We start from the raw sequence: 21,748 nt of genomic DNA, 5'->3' as shown, positions 1-21,748 counted from the left end.
GATGACCTGGCAGGAGCTGCTGCCGGTGGGGGACCCAGGTTGGAGCAGTGTGCTCCCGAGGGATGGACCCCGTGGTACGGACCCATATCTGGAGCAGTTCTTGAAGAGCTGCTGCCTGTGGGAAGGCCACACTGGATCAGTTAGGCAAGGACTGCATCCTGTGGGAGGGACCCACCAGCACAGGGGACGAGAGTGACCGAGAAGGAGCAGTGGAGAAGCGCTATAGACTGACCATAACCCCCATTCCCCGGTTCCCCTGCACCACTCGGGGGGAGGAGGTAGAAGAGGGTGGATGGGGGGGGGGGGGGGGGAAGTGCTTTTGGTTTCTTTCCTTTCTTTCTCACTTCTCTAGCTTATTAGTAATAGGTAATAAATCTTACTATCTCCCTATGCTGAGTCTGTTTTGCCCGTCACGATAATTACTGTGTGATCTCCCTGTCCTTATCTCAACCCTTGAGCACTTTTCATCATATTTTCTCCCCGCTCCTCTTTGAGGAGGGGGAGTGAGAGACTGGTTGTGGTGGAGCTTGGTTGCCCACTCAAGTAAAACCACCACATAAGACCACAAAACTCACTTTTGCACTGATTTAGCTTCTCCTGCAGGTCTTGCAGTTCAGCCAAATTCACATGGTATCACAATGCCAGCAAAAGCTTGGCAAGCCACTCCAAAATTGTCAGGTATGGGAGTACCCTAAAACGGAAAGGGATAAGGAATGACAGGAAGAGAGACTGCTGGAGCCAAAGAGAGCTAAGAGGCAGCAATGAGGAAGAGCAGAGAAACAGCTGGGGAGAAGGAGCAAGGGGAACTAGAGGTAAAGAGATGTGTTATGAAAGCAACAGAAAGATATCACAACAGGAACACAGCCAAAACTGTCTACAACTAATAGAAAACATTTCCCTGCAAGCAGCTGGGATGCAACTCAGGAGCACAGTCTTTGCATTCCCCTACCAGCAAAGAACAGCTGTAGGTTTTCTCTGTGTCTCATTCCCTTCTGATGTCTGATCTACATGCACATGTACTACTGCCACCATTAGTGGTATGCCATTAGTGCTGTGATTTCAAAAACCTTGCACCCTGGATCAAAGAGTCCAAACCTTACTGATGCTGTTGAAATAATGTTTTTGGAGGGAAAACTCAACAAAGAATGCTATCACCATTTTCCTTCCTTGTCTTTCCAAGTTAAGAAAGAACATCACAACCACAACAAAAGAACTCTTCTGAAGTTATAAAATCAAGCACTCAGAAGTTAGACAATGAAAAACTCAAGGTTGTCTTTTTAACCTCTGTTTATCTCCTCAACTGCAGGCATTTCAACATATTTTGCAATTGCATTATCACATGCAAATCTTTTCCAATGACTCCTGGCTCACCTAGAAACCTAGATATGTTCTACTTTGGGAACATATCAGGGTGGTGAAGTGAGAGAACTGTACAAAGAATACCTATGTGAAAATCTGTGCAAGATTCAAGCTGTCAATTAAACATATATTTTCAGACAGCAAGAAGATGAAATCACAGCTAGGTAGCTTGAAAGCCACACTGGAGAACTAGATGCTATCTCCATCTCTGCTATAAAGTTATTCCATGACATTGTGCAAGTAACTGAGATTTATCACTATTAGTTTCTAAGCATATGCCCTCATTTTCCTCATTTTCCAATTTCCAAGATCTGCAGATGTGCTGAATGTTGGAACTGGAACCAACTGGTGATGTTTCCTGAATATGTAATGGAAAATAAACTCTGAATAATCTGGGAAAACAGAGCTTCAGTCTCTCAATGTTTTAAACATTTTTTTTTTTTTTTGCAATAGCATATACATGCAACAATGTAATATACCCTGAAAATAAGGTTAAGCACCTCTGTTTCACCCCTTTAAATAGACACAGTCAGTGATGATCTGGGGCATGAAATGTGTTTCATTTGCTGTAAACCAGGAAGCCATTACTGTCCTTGTAACAGGTGTGCTTCAAGGTCCGTTTAAGACAGCAGAGGTCTGGATCAGGCTAGGAAGTCTCCACTTTCATGCAGCTAGAGTTGATGGCTTAAATTAAGTACAAACAAGACCCTGGAAGGTTTTATTTCCTTCCCTGCATATAAACTCACAGAACTTCTGATACCACAAGAGTATTTTTGGCATTCAAGAAGTAGAAACTGCATGTTGTCGGTGCTTTGTTATTTTTTCCATCAAGCAAAATAGTGGAATTATTCACAAGCCCATTATATCTACAAGCCCATGTCTAAAAAAGTTGAGAAAAATGAGACATGATTTTAAGGGAAAACAAAACAAAAAACTGACAAAATACTGGGGGTAGTCTTTATAACACTGGTTTATCTTTAAAAAAAAAAAGGCTGCAGCAACTCCAGTAGTTGTGAACCTCATGAGCTTGTTTCCTATTTACAGTAAGAGCAGGGCTGGAGGAGCAAGGAGTTGGTCACAAAGTGAGGTATCTGCATTCAGTGGACAGAACAGAATAACTGGCTCTTGGACTACCACCAGGTTAATCACTTTTCTCATGTTCTCTGCCTACCCCAATGCCTTTGCTGATTTGCCATTTAGTTCTCAAAATTGGCCTTTCACATTCCAGCTTGAAACTTCAGCAATATAATCACAAACCACCAAGGCTCCAGGGAAGTTACCTGTCTGGCAATGCAAATCTTTGCCCAGAAAGTTAGAACATGCATATATATAAATATATATATATATATCCTGAGTTACTGACCTCTGAACTTCTTGGGAGGGTTGGCAAGGTCACCTGCATCTGGCTGAACCACACATCTGTCATCCACTAACCTAGAAAAACAGAAGTTGTTATATTTACTAAAAACATGTATGTCTGCATTTATATATGCTGTTATCAAACATGTCATATCTTTGGTACAGAAATTCACACATTTTTCTAATTTATTTGAAAAATGGAAGCTACATTATTGTCAGACACAAGGAGGGACATTTAAGTTCAAGCAGGTTAGCTTGGCCCTAACCCTGCCACTGCTCACAGATCCCTGCATCTGCACTGAGGCCTTTTAAATGCACGCATGGCAAGCAGCCTTTATGTGGGTACAAGATTGTACATCAACCTGCCTATGCAACCAGCACATGCATGGAGGGTTCACAAAGGGCTTGATGTTTCACAATACTGTTTTAGCTAGAATTTGAATCCAGAGTCTGATATAATGCCTTGAATTACAGTCTTCAAACATTCTGCTAATCTTCTTCATAATTTCCAGGTTTTTTCCTCCAGGGGAGGCACCTGAAATCAATATTCAGATCTGATCAGAACTCACAGGAGCAAATTTTCCTTTAGTAGAATGAATAAGCATTTATTTAACCCGTAGCAGAAAATATAAATAATAAATTACATATATTTCTCACAACACTTTAGAATTAAATAAACAATAAAATTCAAAAAGATTAAGCGCCCCACTTAGCAGACAAAAAATTGTTAATCTTATCACAGAACTTCGTAAACATAAATTCAGCTTCCCTTCAGGAAGTATCCTCTAAATAATCTGCCTGTTTCAAACAATTATTCAGGAAAATCATGCTTAAGGACACACTATTGCCCTGCCACTCGGCACAGAAGTCTTAGCGGCATTTTCTGTGGGAAACTGCCAGAAAAGGAGCAATTTGGATTCATCCAAGTTATGCAAAAGATGCATTCAGTTTTCACTCAAGTTGAAGGTTTTGGCACGACAAGACCAATGCCCCAGCATGCACGTGAATTTTGTACCCCTAATATGGCAGCTCAGTTCTTGTAACATATTTAACTGCAAATGCAAGCTTTCAGTGAGGAGAGATAAGTGAAGAGGCAGCTACAGGAGCCCAAGATACCCTGCCATGGCCTCAGGGAGTTGTGGTTTTTGCACAGGTTTATACCATGGGTCTTCGCAAGAACAAAGGTTTGGAGAGCAGGATTTAGGAAGAATCACTCCTGCAAGACACCCTCTGTGTATGACCTAATAGGCCAAAGCTGCCTATAAGCAGCACCTAAAACCTAGAATCACAGGAAAAACAAGGTTGGACAGAACTACCTCTGTTCCTCACGCCCCAAGTCAGGACTGTACGGTACTACCTACGTCATTCCTGACAGTCTCCTGCATAATTTGCTTTTAAAGTCTGCCAGTGACAGAGAGTAACTAGGACTGAAGCCAAAACACAGGGGAACAGCAAGACGCCCTTGGCCTATCCCCACACGCTCCAGTTCTCACCCATTCCTCTGGGCACCCACTAGCAAGACAGGAACCATCCCTACCATGTGTTATCATGGCAGCATCTGCTGAGAGTTGCTGCTTGAAACCTCTCACAGGATGCAATTTCAAAATCTAGCTGGATTTCAAATTTCACCAGCTTCTGTGACTTTCTGAAAACAGGAGGCTCTAAAAGGATAAACACTGAAATGCTTTACAGAAGCCTTGCCAAGGGTTTTAAATGTCAAGAAGTACTCCCCCGCTGCGAAATCCTGCTAATGCTTGTCTGAATGAACCCATAAGGTTTAACCCTTAAACAGGGGCAGGATGGAGGACAGTATGTGGAAGCTGCATGACTCACAAGGAACATCCTGTGTTCCTTAGTGACATCTTGTGTACCCTAGCGACAACTCTAGCCATGGATAAAATCCAAAACGTTCATCATGGCACCACATCACCATAACAAAAGCCATACACAAAACATGGTGCTGGTGCTGAGAAAAACAAACAAGATCCTGTACTCCCTCTGAGATGATCAGCTGCAGAATTGAAATATATGCTGCACATCCTAGGCTCAGAAAACAGACATTAAATACTTATTATCAGTCATTTTCATTTCATCGTTGTCTAAAGGCACAAAGATAAGTACCATAAATGAGCTCTGCAGTCATTAGGAACCAAAGACATCAGACAAGGCAGACAAAGGAGGAAGGAACTGCTACTGCTCTCATCCTATATACAGGAAATGACAGCTCAGAAAGTTTAATTGGCATGGGGCAGGACAGTCGAATGCACAACAGAATAGAAACATTGTCTCCTGAGTCCTTGCTCAGTGCTTCAGCTTCAGACACTTTTGTTTACCACAAAGTATCTTGCAACACATGACCAAAAAAAAAAAAAAAAAAAGTACTGCTTTGTCTGTACAGCAGTCTTCCTGCAATTTAATCACCAACATTTTCATATGATGATATTCACCCTGTGTTCCCGGAGTATGTATTCCAAAGAGTTCGGGAGCTACTTGTTTACTGTGGAGGTACTTGTTATGGAGGCATAGCGAGAGCCGAGTTCTGTACCACATACGATGCAAGGAGTTCAGCCTCTGACTCTCAGCAGAAAGAGGCTTCTCAAACACAGAGCACTTCCCCTGAGTACATAATTCATAATATTCAAACCCCACTTTTTAAAGTAAGACAGAGAGCAGCTGTTGGTTTATTACCAAAGTCTGGTAGGTGGCCTACGCAGCCTGCAAACAATTAATTAGAGGTGGGAAATCAAGTAACAGGCTTGACCACAAAACATCCTGGGCACCTGCAGCTTCCACCAAGCCACTGTGCAGCACCTTCCACCATCAGTTACTTGCTGCTTTGCATAGAAGACCAAAGAGCACAAATGAAGACTTTGCTTATAAAGGAAGAGTTTACTATGTTATACAATCCAATGTGCTAGCTACTTAAATACTGATCTAAATTATTAAACAAATACTCAAGCCATTGTACCATCAAAAAAGCTTTGGCAAACTTCAAAGGGCTTAATGGTTTCATTCTTTTGCTGGACTGCAAATAGACAGAACTGCTTTGTGGCACCTGTTGTCATTTATTACCTGTTAGATGTGACATGACTACATTTCAATTTTAGATGGTGGCTGCACAAAAATGACAAATGAGTTCCCTGCACGTGTATGGCATTTTTATTTGTGCAAGTTGCTCCTTAAATATAGAAAATACCTGGTTTATGCACAATGCTTTAAGTAATCATTGCATATCTGCGGTAATTAAGTTGTACAGTAGCTCAGTGGTGCCTCAGATAAATCATCAGAGAAGTCAAAATAACAACTGTGGCACCGGACCTTTACGCATACCCCTTTGTATTCAGTAATTGCAGAGTTAGGGTCTGAAGGTAACAACGTGCATGGGACCAATGTTCTTAGCTACCACAATCATTCTCCCACTGAAGCCCGTGAAAGTTTTTCCACTCCCTCAGGGGAAGTAAGGGCAGTTCTCATTATGCCACCCACTGGACAACCTCACGGATGAGCAGGTATTGAAGTCATTAAGGCCTCATGCTACACTGTACAAAGCCACATTTAACAAGAAATAAAGCTACCTAAAACAATGTCCAGAAGTTAAGGCATGCTTCAAAGAAGGGCAACAAAGCTGATGAAGGGCCTGGAACACAAGTCCTGTGAGGAGCGGCTGAGGGAACTGGGGTTGTTTAGTCTGGAGAAGAGGAGGCTCAGGGGAGACCTTATTGCTCTCTACAACTACCTGAAAGGAAGGTGTGGGGAGCTGGGGGTCAGCCTCTTCTCACAGGTAACTAGTGATAGGACTAGAGGGAATGGCCTCAAGTTGCACCAGGGAAGGTTTAGATTGAAAATTAGGAGACATTCTCAGAAATGTCTCAGTGGTCAGAGTGGTCAGGTATTGGAACGGGTTGCCCAGGGAGGTGGTGGAGTCACCATCCCTGGAGGTGTACAAGGAAAGGTTGGACCTGGTGTTTAGGGACATGGTTTAGTGGGTGATACTGGTAGTAGGGTGATGTTTGGACCAGATGATCTTGGAGGTCTTTTCCAACCTTAAAGATTCTATGATTCTTCTCAGTGCAGGCAGAGGGAAAAAGGCAGCTTTCAGCTCACCTGCAAGCACAGAATCGTAGAATATCCTGAGTTGGAAGGGACCCACAAGTATCATTGAGTCCAACTCCTGGCACCACACAGGTCTACCCAAACATTCAGACCATATGACTAAGAGCACAGTCCAAACACTTTTAAAACTCCAACAGGCTTGGTGCCATGACTACGTCCCTGGGGAGCCTGTTCCAGTGCACAACAATCCTCTCAGTGAAGAACCTCTTCCTGATATCCAGCCTGAAACTCCCCAGTCACAGCTTGATACCATTCCCGCAGGTCCCATCGCTGGCCACTAAAGAGAATAGATCAGTGCCTACCCCTCCACTCCCCATCACGAGGAAGCTGTAGACCATGATGAGGTCTCCCCTCAGCCTCCTCTTTTCCAGGCTGAACAGGCCAAGTGACCTCAGCTGCTCCTCATACATCTTCCGCTCTAGGCCCTTCACTGTCTTAGTAGGCCTCCTCTGGACATAAGCCAAGACAGTGCACCACAACAAGGAATCATCATCTTCCTCTCTCCCCTCATCTCCCACCACCATCTGGTGGGGTAAAATATGCCCTTTCTCTCCTCATGCAAAACCAAGCATGTTTAGACACGTTCAGTTTGGTATGATTTTGCAGCAATGAATTCCATCTGTAAGGTGGCACCTGTCTGCAACATATTCATTTGCAGTTTTAAACACACTGCCACTTGTATGTGGTGGTGTTTCAGCAATAAGATGACAGGAATGCTATTTCCTAATGCTATGCATTCAGAACTTGCCTAATATCACCTTCAAACTTTTCAAACAGCTTCTACAAATGGTCCTCTCCCTGGGCACTGGACAGAAGCAGCAGAACAGTAACTTGGGGTAATTCCCACTACATCTTTCTTCTGGGTACAGAAGCAGCTTTTCTAGGGACTTTCACCATAATAATAATAATAATAATAATAATAATAATAATAACAAATAAAAATAACAAAACACAGTGTGTATGCATAGGACCAGTGTGTCTCAACATGTATTTGGAGAAATGGGAGGAAGGACGTGCTGATGGGAGGAGTGGGACTATAGGGTAGAAGTATAACTGATAAGACAGACATGTTGGCATAAAAGACTATTGATAGACAGGTTTACAGGTATGAATCATATATGCTAAATGAGCCTTCATGTTCTACAAGCCATTTGGATTACCTTACACAAGCTAAAGGTAAATATACCTATGGTTTCTAGGAACTTGCAGCTGTAGCACGAGGTTCAAGGAATGGTCATATAGCAACAATCCTAGAAAAATTATTCACAATGACGAGTTATTTTTAAATTACTACTGAGATACAATCACATTCTGGTAAAACAAAAAACATTGTAAGAGAAGAGGTATCATGCCAGAAAAGCAATGATGATGGATTTCATGAATTTTAGGTCTTTTTCATAATGTTAGGTACCTTTTAGATTGTTTAAGACAGCAGCCACATAGCCTATATTCATGTATCGTAGATCTGAAGAGTTTAAGAGTTGTGCCTTCAATTTAAAAAAAATATCATCCTGAAAGTTATTTTGACTCATCCTACCAAAAGAGCAAGACTTTCACTTTTTACAACCAGGATTACTAAATAAAACAATATAGAAAATAACACAAGAGGAGACAAAACATACTAGCATATAAACTCTCATATATAACTACATGAATGCACATTCTTGTGCCTAACTTGCTAAAAAATACACAACAATTACTGATGTCTATTATAACAGGGGGATGTGCAGAGGTAAACTTGGTACTCTTTACACATATGTAGAGTACTTTATCCCTCAAAAAGTTCAATAAACAAAGCTAGAGTGTGTTAGACTGAAGACACTTCCTCTCTCAGTCACTCAGCTTTCACTCTTCGTTCCTGCAGAATCATCCTTTCACTGATTTTCTCAGCAGTGTAAGGCCTCACAACATCAGGAGGAGTGGACAACACTGACAAGAGATATCAGCAAGAGGAGCTGGACATTTTAATCGCCAGTGGAGCCAAGCCTGATCTCTGTTCAGCATCAATTCACAAATCATGCTGAGGTTATGTCCCAAAGGCATGACCTCAACACCCTCATGAGCAAAAGAGCCCTTAAAGCCTCCCTTCCTTTTTTCCACAGGCATCCCTACACACAGACAGCCTCCTTATCTGAAACACTCCTCTAGAGCACCTTCCGCCCAAAGCACTTCTTCCTTTCCTAACTGGAGCTCTCGCCTGCAAAGCTGCTCCTGCCCTAACCGCATCCCAGCACAAAATAACTGCTCGGGAAGAGAGGTGCCAGTCATATTAGTAAGGAGCTGACCAATAATGAACAACAGGTTATTAAAATTTTGCTGCCCTGGAAATCAAGCATCAAATACGCAAGTGCCAAAACAATCAGGTCCACCGAGTTCTCCAGGTCCACCCACTTTTCATTTCAGTTTGCCTCTTATCAGGCATCTAGGTCAGCCCACTTCTTGCTTGCTTCAAGCAGTCTCCTGCCAAAACTCTGGAGTTATTATACCTCACCCTTCCCAAAATGTGAGTTCATACTCCTTTTTGACTACCAATCCCAATTCAAATGATTTACAGCTCTATGATGTAGCTCCCACTGTATGAAATCTGTGCTTTTCCTGTCTCCTTCCTTTACAAAGCTTAACTTTTCATCCTCTTCTTTTCATATCTTTAATCTTTCAGGGTCTCCTACATTAACCCCAGCTTGCACAAAAAAATGAAAAGGATCTTCCTTGCACTTAGCTCCTGTACTATTTGAGAAGACTGCATGCTAAAAATTTCTTTTGGTCACAGCACACAGTATTTACACAATTACTGCACTTCATGCCAATGAGGCACAGCATCACAGACTAAAAAGTCTGACTCTTGCTTATCTTTAAGATCAGAAATTTTATCCTTCCTTTTCTAAACAAATCTTAATTGGTAAAAATGCAAAGCTCAACACAGGTTGAAAGACACTATTAAATAAACATTCCTACTCTGAGGAAAAAAAAATATCTATACATCTGAAATACTTGAAACAGCAAATAAATTTCACCATAAGCCATCCTCAGTTTAAAGCATGAATGTAGGTGTATTTGTGCATTTTATCTCAGTCACACAGATCAGGAACACTTAGCTATTCTTGCCATGCTGAAAAGTGCTTGTGTAGGCCACTTTGAATTGTATTATCAGACACTAAGAAGAAAGAAGGGCACAAAGCAATGTACCCAAGCATATACTGGAAAATGCAACAACAGCATACAGGCAGACAGTTCCACAGCTGCATTAACAATTGCACTAATAAGCAGCCCTAAAGTTTTTTCCTTATCTGATAACATATTCATATATTCTTGTAACTGTACCTGCAGGCTTGCAAGTCAGAGAGGAAAAAAGTTTTGCCTATTCCGTTAAGTACTTCAGCTATAAATCCTGAATGCCACCTTGTTACTCTTTTGTATTGTATTATATCCAGTCATGCTTTTAATTTCAGAAAACTGTTCAGTACAACTTGTTTATCCATATTACAGTTGCATTTTCATTTAAAACATTATATAAATTAAAATAAATAGCAATAGAATTACAGTAAATGGTAACCATAGAACACAGTGCTACTTGGGAGATTGCAGTCCAGGGGGGAAAACTGGGTTCTTAGATTTTAGTCTCAATTCTACAATTTTCTTAGCCAGCCTAATGGGTTAGTCATTTAAGCATGAGGAAAATTGTACTGAACTTAAGTTGGGTGTACTAATTTTGCCAAGGAACATAACATTTGCACAGGATGTCAAGACCTTGACATTAATAAAACATAAATGACATTACTTCTTAGTGGTGCAAAGCACTCCTATTTTCTGTTGTCCAAATGATACTTCAGAACGAGCAATAGGAGGAGAAGGTGTGCCAGCCTACCCCACCTGGCTTACTCCCCAGTCACACAAAGTCCTACTCTAAAACAGTGGTGTTTTGCTCAAAGGCTTGTTTTGGCTTCAGTCCACCTCAGTAGCCTTGAAAAACAAATTACATTCCCATAAAACCAAGTAAATGTTGGATTATTATTTTATTTCTTTTTAGAATATATGAAAAGTAAAACTAACTTACAAAGACGTCACGATAGCCTAAAGGCATTTGACAAAAGGAAATCTTATACAGGAAAAAATACTCTTTCAGATAAAATTTTTATTGATGCATTATTTTAAAGCTAAGAAATTGAAAGGATAATATGAATATTAGGAAAGCAACTTGCAGAACATAGACCCACCGACAATATGCATCACCTGGGAGATGGGACAAATTTTCCATTACTATTGTTTTCCTTTTTGGGTGAAATCCTGGCTCTCTTTGAACTTACTGGCAAGATTTCCACTGATGCCTGTGAGGCCAAGATTTCACCCCAACTACCCTGCCTTACCAAAAGCGCACTGGGGCATGAAGTGATGTATAGATGGAAAGCAGTGTCAGCACCAGGTGCATGGCTTTACCAGAGATTCTTCAAAAGCAGGGAGCCCACCACTGTCACTACCACCAGCAAGCTCACCATTGCCAAGGCAAGCTCACCTGGAGATGGGATGGAAAATGGCATTCACGCAGCTTAAGTTCAGCCACAAAAGCATAAGGTGCCTAGCTCAAATCCATTACCTGACCCCCTTTTGTAGTCCAGATTGAGAGACAGACACCTCCAGAGGGCAATATCAACCTTTTCTAGGATGGATGTGTGAAACAGGAGGTTGAAGCACCCTCTGGACACAGCCTCTCTTTCTCCCTTTGCCTATTTGCTACCTCATGTCTTGTCGAGAGGACCATACTTTGGCAAAACAAGCTAAGTGAGCCCTCCAACCACCCTGCAAGTCCTCAGGATGGAGGTGCTAGTGTTCCGCCAGGCTTTCCTTCTTGTTCAATCTGAACATCAGGCAATTTTCCTTGTGCCTGGCAGAGGCCCAGCTGAGAATCCCAGGTGGACTGAGCTGAGAAATTCTTCCTCCACCCGTTCAGCTTCTGTGTACCCCTGAGCAAAACAAGGCTGAAACACCACTCTCTTGAAGGTGCATGCTTACTGGTAGGTTTTACAATGATCAGAGAAAAAAGCATGTTAATGTGCCTACACATAGTGTACAAAGAATACGCACCTCAAAGTCTGCAAAGTCTTCTCTTAAAAACATATCCAGCATGGCCCACAGCATACCTTTAAGGGTGAGGGTTTTTAAGCTGAAACAGTTTGTTTCAGAAGACTCCAATTACCAAGGTGTGGTGGGATCAAAAGAGAAAAATCTTCCTTCAGTTTCAATTAAGCTTGCTCAACTATTGCTTGCGTGGACAATTGTGAAGGACCGTTTTAGTTAATTGCACACCAAATGAAGAAGGTAAAGAAAGCTCTACCAATCATTAAAGTCTTGCTAAAATTAGAAATTTGACCATTTCAATAAAAGACTTCAAAAAAGTGGAATGCTATACAAGCAAATCCAAAAACATCACTTTCTGTTCATCCACTGTGCTATAGTATGTTTGAGGAATTACCCCACAGACAGTATTCAACTGAGGCTTTATGTTCATGTTCCTGAGGGCCGAAGTCGCATACCACAAATGTCCATGATAATCTCCAAATATTCTATTTGCTTCTTATAGGAGCATCCAAAGCATCCTTCATCGAAGTTTTTAAATAACACTGGCAGCTCTTCTACTTCTTATTCCAGCTGGCTACATATTGAAAGCAAAATCTGTAACGAGTCCAGAATTTGGCCGAGCACAAACAGGGTGCTATTTGAAGCTGCTTAAATACCGAACTTTAGCTCTGCTTGCCTACACATTACCAATACGTTAACAGGTCTGCCCTTCAGCCTTCCCAACAGAAAAAAGCATAGATGAAGTAGAATTACGAGGTGTATTGACATAACATACATGAGAAGCACTGACACTGTGACCACTACTAATTGTTAATGGAATTTTTCAGAAGTATTCAAGCCTACATCTTGACACGAACTTTAGGCATGTAATTCACAAATCTGTCCCTGTCAGACCCTTAAATTTCTACAGTCCATAAGTTACTTCAAAATGAGCTCCTACTAATGGCATCTCTGGTCTCAAGATCAGGGAGGGATGCAGATCTTGTTGCAAGGTTAGCTATTCAGCCACAGGCAGCAAAGCAAAGCCAGCAGCAGAGCAAAAATAAAATAATAATAAAAACATTCAACTCACACCAGAATTCACGCTTTTTATTCAGATCTTCTATAGCTACATTGCACATTTGTAAGCATCCACTTGAAAGGACTGTTTTGAAGAATTGTGCACTAATGAAAGGAAATAGGCTGAATTTGTCACAGTTAACACCATTTAATGGAAGCGGAGGAAGGATTACTCAGAAAAGTACTGTTGAGAAATGCCAGTATCTGTCCCGTGATCAAAAAAGTGACTTCATCACTGAAAACAATATTTACGGCACTCACACCTACACATCAAAAGGCTCATATAAAGGGTGCATAAGCAAAGGGAGAGAATTCGGATGCTTACATTTAGCTGAAATACTATAACGTAAAAATATCAGTTTACATAGATAAACCAGTCTCAAATGCTACTGTAAAATCTCCAAAATACCTCAGTAATTTTTGTGACAGTAATATAAATAGACAAAGACATAGATACACATGTAAATACACACTCACAACAAACAAACTATCAATTCTGCAAACGCAACCAGGAATCTAGGTCCTGGAAACTAAATTGAGTTCTTTTGATACTCTGAAGCATAAAGAGTGAGCATAACCCCACAGACCAATATATGTCACATGTAAAAATGTGTGTATAAAACATGTCTTTATCAAAATACATTTTTCACATTTTGCAGTATAACAGGGAATTTTAGATGCTTATCTTCAACTTTTTCCTAAAGTTTAAAAAACATACCCTTTTACATATGAGACATCAAAGTCCTCTGCATTCCAAACTTTGTTGTATGTCAGGACACCAAAGCTGGACCCACTTGATTTCAGAGGCCTTCAAATGGTGACAAGTCCTGAGCTATCATGAACACATGTAATCCCATTGAAGTCAGTCAACCAGTGCTATTTGACAGCAACAAGGCATCCAACCCATTTCTTTTAATATTCGTTCTTTGGTGTGTCCTGGCTTACGTGTCGCAGAGCCTGTCTCCAATGTAGATCAGTATATCATGCTGCCACATTCACGCAGCAGGACTTGGGCCATCACGTTTGGAAACAAATCTGGGCTTGACACCAGGAACATGAACCTTCCCCAGCCACAACCTTTCTTATGAAGGCAATGCTCTGGAAGCATAGCATTGCCTGGGTTTGCTTTCAAATAAAAGGAGACAGCTCTCAGTTTAACACCATTATAACCATGAGGCTGTACCTAGCACATAATTAAACTCTCAGAATCCTACTGCTGGTTTCAGCATTTACTTCTGCCTCCAGGAATGAGGGCTTGCAAGAATTGACTGAAAGAGGTCTGTTCATTCTTTGATACATGGCCAGCTCTCAATGATGTTAATGAGAATTATGCACAGCTATTAAAGGATAAGAGAACACTTTAGATCAACATGTTCCAATTTTCTAAACAAAAGATTGTTTTTTTAAAATTTTAATTTTGCAATGATAAATGTTTACAACTTTTTGCAGCTGGGCCAGATATTTTTGCAGATTTCCCTTTGCTTTTCTGTTTCTTCAGTGTCAAAAAAAAAAAAAAAAAAAAAAAAAACTTCCAAACAAAACCAGCTGAAAAATTACAGTGACTTTATTTACTTGTTTTTAAACTAAGCAGAGCCTGTTTCCCACTGGGACAGATCATTTCAGGAGCTGTTCCAGATTATTTCAGATCTGCTTTCCCAGTAGGTGGGAGCAGCTCTTGGAGCATTTTGCTGCACCTACGCCCAACCTGTACATGCTCGTTTGAGAGAAGTTACTGCTGAGAAGCAAGCAGAACAGGAAATGGCAGGGAATGCTCCTTCCACAGGGTAAAGAAGTTGGGAAGTAGGACAGTCAAGAAAGAGCAGCCATGGATAAGATGGCAAAACCTTCTGTGCAGGTCCACAGGTATGAAGGCAAAGGAGGGAAAAAAAAAAAAAAAAACTAGTTCACTGCTGTGCCAGTCATGTGAATCTCTCAAAAATAGTATTTTAAAGTAGGAAAATACCGTAGTAAGCATGCTCCAACTTCAGAACTGTATCAGACCTTTCTCAAATTAACCACAATGCAGGCTAGAGTCCCTCCTGGCTCTAACACAGCGAGGCTATACTTACAATAGCAAATTAAATGTGCCTAAGAACATTCCCAGGCTCCAAGGACAAGTGGCACGGAAAAGCCCATGTGTACATCACCAGCCCCTCTGTGCTGAAGACAGGGTGGGGTTGCTGTGTTCTCCAGGAGAAGTTTTCAGGAGCCCTCCAATCCCCTGCTTTTGCACAGGGTTTGAGGACAGCCTTCACAGAAGTGCCAAAATCTTGCCAGGAGCCGTGCTGGCAGGTTGCTGGTACAGGTGAACATGTCCCCACACCCTAGGGAGCATGTCAGCACATGCTGATGTACTAAAACAGATGTAGCAGGAGATATTTTGGAAAACAGTCTCATTCTTGACCTAGTACTTCCACTTGTGCTCTCAGTGTCGACAACATTATGCTGAAGGAGGACAGCACGGGCATTTTTATCAGCACCTAAACATCAGAGAAGCAACTACTGAACACTGAATGACTCTGACTCGCAGGCTGTGCTGTCAGGTGTCCAAATATTATATCATCTACTAAGGTGTGTCTTAACAACAAGCTCTGTTATGAAGACATGAATTGTCCCCACGTGCCCAAAGACGAGCTGGCGGGGAAGAAGACCAGCCTGGCTGAACAGAGAATTGTGGCTTGAGCTTAGAAGAAAAAAGAGGGTTTATAATCTTTGGAAAAGTGGGGAGGCCACTAGGGAGGACTATAAGGATATCGCGAGGCTGTGCAGGGACAAAATTAGAAAAGCCAAAGCTCATCTGGAGCTCAATCTGGCTACTGCTGTTAAAGATAACAAAAAATGTTTTTATAAATACATCAACACAAAAAGGAGGACTAAGGAGAATCTCCACCCTTTACTGGATGCGGGGGGAAATTTAGTTGCAAGAGATGAGGAAAAGGTGGAGGTGCTTAATGCCTTCTTTGCCTCAGTCTTTAACAGCAAAACCAGTTGTTCTCTGGATACCCAGTACCCTGAACTGGTGGAAGGGGATGGGGAGAGAGATGTGGCCCTCACTATCCATGAAGAATTGGTTGGTGACCTGGTACGGCACTTGGATGTGCACAAGTTGATGGGGCCGGATGGGATCCACCCGAGGGTACTGAGAGAACTGGCAGAGGTGCTGGCCAAGCCGCTTACCACCATTTATCAACAGTCCTGGCTGTCGGGGGAGGTCCCACTTGACTGGCGGATAGCAAACGTGACGCCCATCTACAAGAAGGGCCGGAGGACTGACCCGGGAAACTACAGGCCTGTTAGTTTGACCTCAGTGCCAGGGAAGCTCATGGAGCAGATTATCTCGAGAGTCATCACGCAGCACTTGCAGGGCAAGCAGGCGATCAGGCCCAGTCAGCATGCGTTTATGAAGGGCAGGTCCTGCTTGACGAACCTGATCTCCTTCTATGACAAAGTGACGCGCTGGGTGGATGAGGGAAAGGCTGTGGATGTGGTCTACCTTGACTTCAGCAAGGCTTTTGACACCGTTCCCCACAGCATTCTCCTCAAGAAACTGGCTGCTCATGGCTTGGACTGGCGCACGCTTCGTTGGGCTAGAAACTGGCTGGATAGCCGGGCCCAAAGAGTCGTGGTAAATGGAGTCAAATCCAGTTGGAGGCCAGTCACTAGTGGCGTTCCCCAGGGCTCGGTGCTGGGGCCGGTCCTCTTCAATATCTTCATTGATGATCTGGATGAGGGCATTGAGTGCACCCTCAGTAAGTTTGCAGATGACACCAAGTTAGGTGTGTGTGTCGATCTGCTCGAGGGTAGGAAGGGTCTGCAGGAGGATCTGGAGAGGCTGGACCGATGGGCCGAGGTCAACTGCATGAAGTTCAACAAGGCCAAGTGCCGGGTCCTGCACCTGGGGCGCAATAACCCCAAGCAGAGCTACAGGCTGGGAGATGAGTGGTTGGAGAGCTGCCAGGCAGAGAAGGGCCTGGGAGTGATGGTTGACAGTCGCCTGAATATGAGCCAGCAGTGTGCTCAGGTGGCCAAGAAGGCCAACAGCATCCTGGCTTGTATAAGAAACAGTGTGGCCAGCAGGGCAAGGGAGGTGATCATCCCCCTGTACTCGGCTCTGGTGAGGCCGCACCTCGAGTACTGTGTTCAGTTTTGGGCCCCTCGCTTCAAGAAGGACATGGAGGTGCTTGAGCGAGTCCAGAGAAGGGCTACGAAGCTGGTGAGGGGCCTGGAGAACAAGTCTTACGAGGAGCGGCTGAGGGAGCTGGGCTTGTTCAGCCTGGAGAAAAGGAGGCTTAGGGGTGACCTTATCGCCCTCTACAGGTACCTCAAGGGAGGCTGTAGCGAGGTGGGGGTTGGTCTGTTCTCCCACGCGCCTGGTGACAGGACGAGGGAGAATGGGCTAAAGTTGCGCCAGGGGAGTTTTAGGTTGGATGTTAGGAAGAACTTCTTTACCGAAGGGGTTGTTAGACACTGGAACGGGCTGCCCAGGGAAGTGGTGGAGTCACCATCCCTGGAGGTCTTTAAAAGACGTTTAGATGTAGAGCTTAGGGATATGGTTTAGTGGGGACTGTTAGTGTTAGGTCAGAGGTTGGACTTGATGATCTTGAGGTCTCTTCCAACCTAGAAAATTCTGTGATTCTGTGATTCTGTGAATTTGGCCTTTCACTTGAAGGCCCTCCAGTTTTGCAGCATTCTTTTCAGCTGAACCAACATGGTTCCAGGTCTCTTCATACAGTTTTTATCCTGACACGATAAGAGAGGAAAACAACTCCAAGTAATCACTTTCTGCTTGGAGAACTGGAGTTCTGGATCACTTACATGCAATAACTGGGAATTAGGTAACAGACAAATAAACCACATATTCTACAAAAGCCTATACTTCAGTGACACAGTAAGTGGAAGAATGGAATCCACGTAATTCTTCCTTTTAAGTGCATTATTGTAGTGCAGTAATTATTAACACTTAAATTACAACCCCATAAAATCCATGGTTTTAATGATGTAGACGATGTAGACTACGTTCTACCCGGGGAAGCTCCAGGACAGAAAGCATGGTTCCTCCTTCTGGATCAATGAGTTGAAAGCACTGTTATTCTCAAACACAATCCAGGCATGCTCAATGCACTGTCTCCCTCTTATGCCAAAGTACATATCTCATATCTCGTAAACCAAAGAGAAATCAGCATGAGGGTTACAACCAACTCATGTTGCAAAAGTTTTTAAGGTCAATGGCAATCAACTCTAGAAGAACTGAGAAGGCATTGCATTTTTTTTCCATGTCTTGGTCTTTTCTAATGCTGTATAAATATATACATATGTTCATTGAATATATAATAATACATATATAAATATATATATGTAAAACCTCTGCTATATATAAAACTTCTATATACAAAATAATATATATGTAGTATATAAAACCTCTACTTTCAGTGATCAGGAAAGAGCATGTGTTCCTCTGCTGTGCAGAGAAATGTGAAAAGTGGTCTGAAAGTTCAAAAATGAGAAGATCAAGAGAACAAATCCACACGATTACTTTTTTAAATCTCATGATTTTTCAAACCCATCTCTTTTGTTTGTGGGGATCTGACTCATAATTTTCAGAAACAAACAGGAAACACTGCAGACATCTCCAAGTATTTCCTCTCTCCACCCCGCCACCGGCCTTGTCTTTTACTTTAATTCTGGACATTTTATTGTCCCTTTCACTATGTCAGCAATGAAAGGGCACTGTTCTACGCTGGCTCTAGTGCACTCAGACATGCAAGTGCTTCCCTCCTCCTGCCCAAACCCAGGGAAAGGTGTCCTTCCTCCTCTTGTCGTGACGAAGTAAGGCCTTCTTGCATCCTGCACAATGTCAGATGAAAAAGCAAAGGCACTCCGCCATGCTTCACTCCACTGCAGCCACAGCACCTACAGCGAGCACCATCTTGGTGGTCCTATCCCCAATGGTTAGCGAGCTCACACGCTGCCCGAGGAAGCCCGAGCAGCTGGCAGCAGCACATGTGGGCTGTCAGAGGGCCAAGCCTGGGGTGTGAGGCCCCAGCGCCCACAGTCCCCACCTGCCCACAGAGGGCTTGGAGCAGAGGAACAGGATGAAGAAGTGTTACATGGTAATATGCCAGGAAAGCTTCCCCCCCCCCCCCCCCCCACTTAGTTTACTGCAGTGCTTCTTTTCACTGTATGCATGGAGAAGAAAAAAAAATCCCCTTCTCCATTCACCATTATAACCCATTACACAACAGTGGGCAAGAAGCAGTCACATAACCCTGGCTGGCAGGAGGCATGGCAAGGGAGGGAAGCAAGGGTGAAATTGCTGGCACCCCAGAGCAGAGTCCTAATTTGCAACCTTCAAGGAATCACTGGGTATTTCTTGGCTTGCCTTGCTACAGTGAGCAGTTTTCCATTGCCACCGGCACCCACAAGCTCCCATGACCAAGAGGTGGGTAGGGAGGGGACAACGTTTGTCATGTGAGAAAGGCAGGCTGTGGGATGGCACACTGACAGAGCTCCAGGCCTCAGGAAAAGGTGACATGAGGGGACAGGAGTCCATCTTCTTCTGGGGTGAGGGGAAAAAAGGGAAACAGTATTAAGAGTGGGACAAGAAAAAAAGGAAAGAACCTGGTTTGCAAAAGACTATGCAGAGACCACAAGAAACTCAAGCAAGGTGAGAACAACGTGGGTGACAGAGTAAGCAGTCATTTTCACTCAATCACCTCTCAGTCAACAAATTGCAGAGAGAGAATTTCTTCCAGGCTCTCTTTTCCCACTAATGGTTGGACCTGATGATCTGTCAAGGCCCCTTCCAACCTGGGCTGTTCTCTGATGAGTATGACAGGGACCATGGAGGCAGGCTATAAAAACCTGCCTATTTCCCTTTTCAGAGATGTGAGTTCTGTAGGGCTACCCATTTATATTTTCTCAATGGAAAAAAATAAATAATTGAGATACATTTTAGCAGCCCCTCCCAGGAAGAACTCATGATGTCTTTCAGGATACTGTGTATATTCCATCTCTTTGTATCAGTGGACAGTATTAAAAGTAATTGCAGGCAAGCCTAAAATCCTAAGGTTTATATCCCTGCCACCCTGGTTCCCACTATGACTTTGAATGGTAACAGCAAGGCTGCCCTTCTGCTGGACACTTGCCCTGCAAGGGGAACCTGGACAAAGAAGCATACCAAAGTTCAAATCTAGTTTCAAGTTAAGCAAAATAATTGGCGTACACAACTCTTGTTTAAAAAGCCCCTCTAATATTGTGCAATGATATTCAGCAGAGGAAAACTATTCTTTTTCCTTATCACTCCACCAGTCTCTCCGCACTGCTACACATTATCACAAGAAGCTAACCCACTGCCTGGCACATTAAGATTAAAAATCTGCCTTACTTAAAACACTGCCTTAGCTACAATTCCCTATTCATTTGTGCATAGCAAATAACAAATACTCAGCTATAAGCTAATCTGAAGAGATAGTACAGCACCACACCCAAAATCAGCTCCATTTTTATCACCTCTCCAGATTTCATTACACAGCCAAAAAGCCAAGCAACTATCTCTATAGTGCAGCTTTGTGTATGGTTATACAGTTCTTTCTCCAAGTCAAACAGCACCACATTGTCTGGGATAATCTCATCCACTCACATAAACAATTTGTCTGCTATATTTTGATTATCACTTCCTTTTATGAGGACATTGAGATGCTTCAGCCTGAATGGCACAAGGTCTGGCCTCCTACTAAAAGAGACCCACTCTGCCCAAGCTTTCTCTCTGACTGGGAAACACAGCTGCCAGCGCTGCCCCAAGCACCTCTCCGAAGCAGAGCTCTCTATCATCTTCCAATCTGACACATGGAAACAAAACAGCATGGGCTTAGGTGATGCCTGACACTTTTTTGAGTGACAAGGTGAGACACTTGTAGATCACAACATTCATTAAAAGGACTAAGCTGACCCAAATACAGGACGGTGCAGAAGTAAACATTAGGCTTGTTCATTCATTTTGTGTTACAACCTTCCAGAGCCTGACTGTCTCCAAGCAACAGTCAACTCACCTAGCACAAATCATCAACATCAAAATGTTTTAAGTTCATATTGCTTGGAGAGAGCTAGGAAGCACTCGCATAAACTGTTTTGATGGTGAACAGTAACGTGCAGCCACTGATAAAAAATGGTTTGTAAAGTAAATGCATATCCCCATTGTCAGTGGCTTGATAAACTATTCACCAAGCACAATAATCTCTGATACCGCAGTTTACTCACATATGAATTTTTCCCTTGCTAAATAAGGCAGTGCCAGTTAATCCATTAAGATATAAACAGATACTGGTTAAACCTGAATAATAATCTTTCTTAAAGAAATGGAAAGGGGATGAGGATTTATTCCACTGAATGGACACTGCTGCTTACTACTTCAGCAACTTAAAAGGTATACAAACTGTTCCTGTACCCTGGCCTGCAGCTTTGTCTTAGCAATTATGTGAGTTGGAAGCGAGCCTGAACCTCTGATGTTTCTTCTTTCTAATCCTCAGTCTGATTATGTTTTAGAATGTATTTTTGTTTATTTTTTGCTTTCAAGTTTAATTTATTTTCTAGGTAATGAGGACCAGAAATAGCTATTTGTTTGTGTACAAAGCCCTGTGTTCATATAAAGGAAAAGTTTGTATCTAACTTGCTGTCCTGTGATGAGAACTGGTATCACAGCACTTATGTTCACCAAAGCTGTGCTTAAATTACTGCCAACTAACTTTATGCAGATTTTGCCATACTCGTGGGACAGACTCAACTGGCA

The 21,748-nt window shown here is 42.7% G+C and overlaps 1 protein-coding gene across 7 annotated transcripts in view; it reads right to left on the bottom strand.

Moving 5' to 3' along the window:
- Window positions 1–21,748, bottom strand: part of ITPR2 (inositol 1,4,5-trisphosphate receptor type 2) — a 281,796-nt gene that overhangs the window by 242,138 nt on the left and 17,910 nt on the right. For all 7 annotated transcript variants that reach the window (XM_035321243.1, XM_035321209.1, XM_035321166.1 and 4 more), the window contains exon 2: window positions 2,723–2,793. In XM_035321243.1, the coding sequence (XP_035177134.1) occupies window positions 2,723–2,793 (71 nt within the window). The remainder of the gene's footprint in view (window positions 1–2,722; window positions 2,794–21,748) is intronic.

Source organism: Oxyura jamaicensis, chromosome 1, assembly GCF_011077185.1.
Source record: "Oxyura jamaicensis isolate SHBP4307 breed ruddy duck chromosome 1, BPBGC_Ojam_1.0, whole genome shotgun sequence".
Taxonomy (NCBI): domain Eukaryota; kingdom Metazoa; phylum Chordata; class Aves; order Anseriformes; family Anatidae; genus Oxyura; species Oxyura jamaicensis.
This window is presented reverse-complemented; position numbering and strand designations above follow the sequence as displayed.